Raw genomic sequence first — 8,300 nt, forward strand, 5'->3', positions numbered from 1 at the left:
TGTATTCGCTTTCTAACCTCTTAACTGAGAAGTGAGAATTTCTACATGGTAAACATTTTTTCCAGACTATTCCATAGAGAGGTTATATGTTTTCTTATATACATGTATATCTGCACATGTTTTTGTATATTTACATAATAAAAAAAATCACTGAACATATCCGACTGGAGAAACATGCCTGGCATCTTTCATTATATATAGCTGTTGAAAGTAAACCATAAGAAATGATCATACCTGTACCTGAAGAAAACTGTGGATCAGCAGTACAGCACAGAGGTTCTGGAACATCAGTGATATTAATGGTCAAAACATGTCTTGAGAGACCTTCAGTATCAATTATTAGTAGAAACCTTCTGGGATCAGTTTCATAATTTAAAATTTTGGTAGATGATTACACCAGAACCTAGTTAAGAGATAATGCATAAATTATAATTACCATAAGCATATAGAAACATACCTTTTGAATGATTTTAGAATTTCATATTTTAACTCTTCTATTTTATAGAGAACCTAAGTGGGAGATGATGTCATCTACCCAAAGTCACACAATTAACAAGCATGGCATGAATCTTTAATTGAAGGAAAAGAAAAAAGCAGGAGTGTAAGTGTCCCAATTTTTATTTTTTCACTACCTCACAAGGAAAAGATTTAAAACATGAAACGAAATAGCAAACACTAATAGTTGACTTATTTTCTTTTCAAAGTGTTTCACAATTCAGGCTTCTATTTTTATTGAACTGCATTTTGCTTTCAAACATTTTCATTGAAAATTATTCCCAAAGATTACAGGGAACATCAGTCCCGGAGATTGTATTGTGATTACAATACGTGTCTATTTTTTGTTAACAGAAGAAAAACTTTTTTGTTTGTTTATATCCAACCTCATTAGTTATTATGAGTTTACCAAAAATCATAAAATAGGCTTGGTATAATTTTGATCTGGCACCAAGGTAAACTTTATCAAGATGTCCTTGTTGTCAAAGAAGGCATACTGCCTCTGAAAAGGTATTTTTATATGCTACTAAGTTCAACAGCAACTAATTCCCTTCTGGGCTAGCCTAAGACCTGGGTGTAAAATAATTAGCTGTATTAAGTGAAGACAAGAAAATAAAGTATGGATGAAGGGAAGGAAAACACAGACACTAATAAAAACTATATTTAAAAATATTTTGTTATAGTGGGCAAGATTAGTTCCATTAAATCTGGGCATTTTTAAGAAATTGTCATCATTTTTAACAAAGAATGTCTTTTAAAGTGAATGAAATATTGGGGATATTCTTAGAAAGCCCTGAGTCACTAAGGCTGTTGAATTAGAGGGAGAAATATTATTCTTAATTTGGGGAAAGTCGCTATTATTGATAGGCAACTCTTTTTAAAAGTATGTACTAACAAATATTAGCTAATGGATTTAATATGGACAAAAGAATCAGTCCGTAACAAATTAATTTCCTTCAAGTTTTTGTATTTTCGTTTTCAATTTTATGGAATAATGAGTCAAGCAAAATTAGATCATAAGAAGAAACAAGAATAACCCAATGCAGAACTTCTTTCAAATTGAAGTAGATGTTACATATCCCTTCCAAATAGGACAATAAGTCTCAAAGTGTGGTGGTGGATCAAACCTAGAGGGAATATTAATAGGTTTAACCATTGAGTGGTTGTTTATTATAATGTCTCCTAAGAAGTCTCTTACAGCCATACTAATGGAACTAAAACTAAAATAATAATTCTGTTATTCTCCCCAATCCCCCTAGCACAAGAAAGATTTTTTTACCCCTTATTTTGGCATGAAGGATACAAAGGAGAAAGAGTTTCAGTATCAGTACTGATGTGTCAAACAATTTGTGGTTCAATTTAATCAGTTGGATTCATCTAGGGACTGGTTGTTAGACTAGGTTTCAGAGGTTAACATGTTTTTTATTTTGGAATAGACATGAACACACCTTTGGAATTCAGTCATATGAGTGAACCCAGGCAAAATAGCAGATGAGTCATTCAGCCAACCCACCGAATTATGAGAAACAAAACTCAGTGTTGTTTGAAGCAACTGTATTTTTGAGTGATTTATTATGCAGCACCAGAAAATTGAAATAAGAGGCATACAGGCTTAAAGAGTTGGGTGAATAATTAGAAATACAACCAAGAGTCTGTTGGTGTAGGAACATTCATAGAGATAAAATCAAGAGGGAAAAAAACGGAATCAGGAATAGACCTTGTGTCAAGAGATTCAACCAGGGAAATAAAATTGCTGAAGAGTGATGTAAAAATACATAAGAAGAGCATTTTACCAAACGTTGGGATCAGGATGGATACTGAAATTTCTTCTCGGAGGGAATTATTTCTTAACTAATGCCTGAAAGATGGGAAGGGGTTGGTCACATGAAGAGGAATAAAGAAGGAAAAAGACATGATATGTGCAAAGGCCCACAGGCAGAAGATAGTTTTGCCTTAGGAGATGTATATTTTGACTAAAATACATAGCATGTAATGGAGGGTGTTTCCTTTTGAATCTGGAGAAATAAACAGGAACCACATCTTAAAGAGATTTGTATGTCAGTTTAAAGAGTTTGGATTTTACTGTGAGGGAATTGGAAGCTGTCAGACAGTTGTAAGTGGGATGACATTGATAGATGATAAATGATAGATAGATATCAAATAATTATAGTGCTCTATTTGTACTTTAATAACATTACCAAGTCAGTGAAGGGAAATTGTGGAAGAGGTCTGGAGACAAGAAGACAAATGAGGAGGTAGGTGCACAAGTCTAGAGGAAAGGTAATGGGAAAGTAACTTGAGATAGCGATAATAGGAATGGGATGAATATACCAGAGATTTAAAATCTGTAGATTTTGGTGATTGGTCAGAGGTGGAAGTTGTGGCAAAATGAGTCAATAAGTCATGCCTATCACACAGTTTTTTGAAAGATAGATGGCAACAAATTTATCACACATGAGGGTGTTTTTGATGTCCTGCAAAATACTCGATGGTAATTAGGGGGTTGAGGATTCTATACTGCAGTGCTTGGCTCCTTCTGCCCCCTAGGTTACTTTAACACAAAAGTTTAAGTAAAAGTAGATTTGGGGAAAAAATAACCAGTCCAGATTTGAATAACTAAATTTAATATTAATTGTGTTTCTCTTTCTGACTTACTTCACTCTGTATGACAGACTCTAGGTCCATCCACCTCACTACAAATAACTCAATTTCGTTTCTTTTTATGGCTGAGTAATATTCCATTGTATATATGTGCCACATCTTCTTGTGAATATTTCAGTAAAGTAGATGTATTGGTCTGGTGTTTAGTCACAGTGTTTGAGTTTGTGTATATATTTGGCGATCATCAGAACATGTTTTGTAATTGTAGCCAAGAGATAGATAAGATTGCTCAGGTAGAATGTGAACAGTATGAAGGAACGGAAACCTAAATAGCCCTGAAAAACACACACATGGACAGAATAAATAGAGGAAGAAGGTATGTCAGAAAAGAAGAACATGGAGGAAGAGGGGGGAGTTGGAGAGGCAGGACGATGACAAGGAGAATCACAGAGATGGGGAAAACCAGTAGAATATAGTGTCATAGGAATCAAAGGATGAGAGTGTTTAAAAAGTATGGAATGTTACTAAATGTTCTAAATGCTAAAGGGAGATTATATGAGATGAGGGCCAAAATATGGTATTGTATTTAACAATAAATAAGATTCCTATGTATGGTAACATATCTTGGTGCTGTGATTTGTCAGTACTTATACTGAACATTGTTCAAGAATAAATGGAGTTTCAGGAGTGGAAAAAGTGGTGTAAAGAATTCTTTAAAGATGTTTGGCCAGTTAGAGGAGAAGTGAGACATTCTATAAAAGGTCAGAAGGAAGACAAAGGAAAGAGACATCAGTCAGGAGTGAATTTTATTAACATAGGCAAGGCTTAAGAGACTACTGAAAACTTAATAGTTAATGAAAGCAGCAAAAAAGAAGAAAAAATATAAGAAAAAAGGTATAAACAGCATAGCAAGATGTCTGAAGAGGGTAAAAAATAGAATTCAGAATAAAGTTGAAGGGAATGGAAGTAGATGAAATACAGCATACATCTTCCTTCATGACAAGAGAGCAGAAAGAAGGAATAGGTTGCAAAGAACCAACTGTCTACATATAACGACAGAAGGAAATTCCCTCTTCATGGCCTATATTTTTCCTCAAATACATAAGTTGAATTCATCTGATAAGAGGAAAGATTTAGGAGATTTGAGATGAGACTGGAGAAAATTTTAAATAGCCAAGTTGGCAATGAAAGAAACATTTAAGCAGAGAAATTTTGAAGGATTACCAGAAAGTATAATGAGATAAGTAAAATTTAGGGTTAATATGCCAGCTCATGTGATTTTCTCTAACAATACTCATTAGCCCAGATGTAGCAGGAAATATCAACTATTGTATTTATCTCATATTGAGTTTTCCTGAGTAAAAGTTATAGAAGAACAACAAGGCAAGTTATCTGAGGATATTATCACGGAGGGGTTGAAAGGTGCGTCATAATGCTAGATAGGGAAGTAAAGAGAAGAGGTAAATAATTGAGAGAAAATCAACCAGTGGATGTGTAACCCTGGTGATGTTGACAAAACAGTATAGTAGTAGGGATAACTGAGTAAAAGAGGTGAAAAGAATGTAGGAGCGAGATGTCTGGGATTAAGAGTGCAGAAGTGGAATTGTTCTAGATGCTAATGAAGTCCTGGCTGTGGCCACAGGAGTGTGTGGATGGAAGTAGATGTTAAAGTCACAAGAATTTAGGTACCAGGATTTACACTAGATAATGTAGAGGGACTGAGCTCGTGGGGTGCTGGATGGGCCATAATGTGAATATTGAAGTAACCTAAGAGATGGTGGCAGGACTTGATATAGGGAGAAACACTGAGTGATATATTCAAGTCCCCAGGGCTTGAGGAAGAGTGATTAGTATATTTGGTAATGAGCCAAATATCCTGAGCTCCAAATGAGCAAGGGAAGTTTCTAAAGAGAACTGGAGTAATGGTCAGGGATTGGCTTGGGGAGTGAGAAGAATGCTGACTTCCCACTTCCTGACCCAGGGATATGAGATGTGTGGGTGAATGAGTAACATCAGCTTGAGGCATGCTGTGGTTGTCCCACAGGACAATACATTTCAGTTAAAGCAAGAGGTAGAGAAATGTCACAAAAGAAATATTAAAAGAGATTTATTTGTTTGTTTGTTTGCCACATAATGGGGATTTCACAATCCATAATTGAAAGGTGTGAGAATGCAAGAAGAGTGTGAGGTTAGATTAGGGGAGAGGAAACCTGGAGCAGTATGGAGATGAGAATAGAAAAGGAAAAGAGGATAAACACATATTTGCAGGAGCTTTCATCTTAGGCAATTACCAAGGATAACAGGGATATGAGAAATAGGGAATTTAAGTGGAATTTGTGCTTAACTATAGAAATCATAACCTGAGTCAAGAGCACCCTGGTAAGAAAATAAATGGACCCTATTTCAGAGGAATTCAGAAATATCATTTGTATCTGTGATTGACCCTGATTCAGTTATGATTTTGAAAACAAAGTTTTTTTTGAATTTGGGTTTTAACTGAGAGACACTGCTCCACTTTTTCTTTGAACTTACTGAGGACCTACTGTGCAAGCCACCTGCTGAGGCACAGGGTGCTATGGGGAACACAGCACAGCACATATTCCCTGCCTTAAGTGAATAATTTATTAATTCTTTTTTTCAGAAACTTTTCTATTCATTTAGCCAGAATTTTTAAAATTATTTTTCTTGAAATTAATACAAAAACATGTATTCTGGATCATCTTTCTTATTACTCAAAGAACACTTTTTTCTCTGAAAAGAATGGGGTGACTCTCATGCCAACTTAATAAACAAAAATTTTAATTTTTCAGAAAACATTTGCGGCAACACTGGGATTGTGAGGCAGGGTAGTAATGAGAAGCTTCTCTAGAAATTAAGTGTTTATATAACTATCTGCAGCAGGTTTTAACCAAGAAATCTAATATAACACTTAGGTTTAATTACTTTTCTTTAAACTCTGAGTCTTAAAAGTAATGTCTAAAATAAATAAATAATATAAATTAATTTACTTGCGTCAATGGTAAAATCCTTTGTTTTACTCAGAAAGCGACAGACATCTGCTTTTCCAGCTACATCGCTGTCATAAGCTCTACTCAGTTGTGTCCTAGGAAGCGTGTTTTCAGGCAAATTCACTGAGTTAATAAAGATCTGAATCTTTTGCTGCGATGTGTGAAAACACTGAAGAGAAAACAGACTTTTAACTAAAACTAAGTTAAACTATTAAAACGAACAAATTTATCAATAATTATTTTGTGTGTTTGTCCCTATAAATTACATTCACAAGTAAATTGTAATTTTGAAAAAAAGTTTAAAACTAAGTCAATTTTTTTTTCTTTTAACTCACATTTCAGTATTGTTCTGTGTTGTGCTGTGCAGAACAAACTTAAAGAACAAGTTGAGATCCCAGTTTACTACAACTTATTTCAGTTCTTTCATTAACAGCTATAATGTAGAATGGTTATTTCAGTTAAAAGCCAGTTTCGTTAATTCTCTTCTTTAGCTTACTGATCATTTCCATCAAATCATTTTGCACATTTGAATAAGCTATATTTTTCATGTAAAAGTTTGCTGTATTGTATTTTTAAATGCTAGTTGAAAAAATCAGTGAAATATCCTTTCTGCATTAATTTATTTAATTATTTTCATTGCTTTACTTTTTATTAGAAAAAAAAAGAGGCTCTGTTTTTGGTTAAGTTGTGACTCATTGTAAATTGTGTTATGCTGCACCTCCAGAGCAAAAAGCAGAAATAGGCGTATCCTGTAACTCACTCCCAGAGTATGTAGTGTGACTAAAAGTCAATATAAATAATATTTAAAATAGCCCAATATTAAAACAATAGTCTTAAATTAAGTATTTTATATAACATTTTGTTGTATAATAGAGTTTTTTATAAAACAAATTAATAAAAGAGGGCCCTTAAGGTAAAAAATAATACCAAAGTAGAGCCTTGTTTGAAATAATCCAACATTGTCCTGAGTTTTTCTTCTTTATTTAAATACGTGCACACAAGAAGGGACAGAGTGAGAACCAGAGAATAAGAGAAAATAATAGTCAATGATTTAAAAGGATCTCAGCAGGGATTCAAATTCCTTATAACACTTAACCTTAAATATCTTAAAAGCTAAGGAAACATCAAAAGTTAAACAAACCTGTGCATATTAATAAAATCTTGAAGATGTTCATATCTAGACCAGTTTCCCTAAAGCCCATAACAATGCCTACTAATAAATGCATGGCTTTTGAGTATTTATAAAAATTCAATCTTTACTCGAATTTAAGCCAACAGGTCAATAAATTGTTACTCAATGTTGAAACCAATCATTTTCTTCTGTTTAACTAAGTGATTATGCACATAGGTCATATTTCAGCTTCTATGTCTGTTTCCTGTGTATATCTGGTGAGAAGATTATCAGCAAAGCCAGGATCCTTGTGTAACATCAATTTAAATTATAAGTATTTGGAGTTGAGGTGGGGTATCCTATGGAGACTTTTTGGCAAGCAATCCAGGTGATTTGCAATTTATTTTTTTATTTTTTATTTTTTTTACATCTTTATTGGAATATAATTGCTTTACAATGGTGTGTTAGTTTCTGCTTTATAGCAAAGTGAATCAGTTATACATATACATATGTTCCCATATCTCTTCCCTCTTGCGTCCCCCTCCCTCCCACCCTCCCTATCCCACCCCTCAAGGTGGTCAAAAAGCACGGAGCTGATCTCCCTGTGCTATGCGGCTGCTTCCCACTAGCTATCTGTTTTACGTTTGGTAATGTATATATGCCCATGCCACTCTATCGCTTTGTCACAACTTACCCTTCCCCCTCCCCATATTCTCAAGTCCATTCTATAGTAAGTCTGTGTCTTTATTCCTGTCTTACCCCTAGGTTCTTCATGACATTTTTTTTCTTACATTCCATATATATGTGTTAGCATACAGTATTTGTCTTTCTCTTTCTGACTTACTTCACTCTGTATGACAGACTCTAGGTCCATCCACCTCATTACAAATAGCTCAATTTTGTTTCTTTTTATGGCTGAGTAATATTCCATTGTATATACGTGCCACATCTACTTTATCCATTCATCCAATGATGGACACTTAGGTTGTTTCCATCTCCTGGCTATGGTAAATAGGGCTGCAGTGAACATTTAGGTACATAACTCTTTTTTTTTTTTTTTTTAAAGAAGATGTTGGGAGTAGGAG

The 8,300-nt window shown here is 34.2% G+C and overlaps 1 protein-coding gene across 1 annotated transcript in view; it reads right to left on the bottom strand.

Annotated features, from left to right (window-relative positions):
• Nucleotides 1-7,279, bottom strand: part of LOC309966250 (cadherin-related family member 3-like) — a gene marked incomplete at both ends in the record, with an annotated part of 103,953 nt that extends 96,674 nt beyond the window's left edge. Inside the window, 5 exon segments of the mRNA XM_082846225.1 lie at nt 235-389; nt 391-403; nt 6,105-6,252; nt 6,254-6,273; nt 7,246-7,279. Coding sequence (XP_082702351.1) covers nt 235-389; nt 391-403; nt 6,105-6,252; nt 6,254-6,273; nt 7,246-7,279 — 370 coding nt within the window.
• Between the last annotated feature and the right edge of the window lie 1,021 nt (nt 7,280-8,300).

The sequence above is a fragment of the Leucopleurus acutus genome (assembly GCF_964270905.1).
Source record: "Leucopleurus acutus genome assembly, chromosome: 9".
In the NCBI taxonomy this organism is placed as follows: domain Eukaryota; kingdom Metazoa; phylum Chordata; class Mammalia; order Artiodactyla; family Delphinidae; genus Leucopleurus; species Leucopleurus acutus.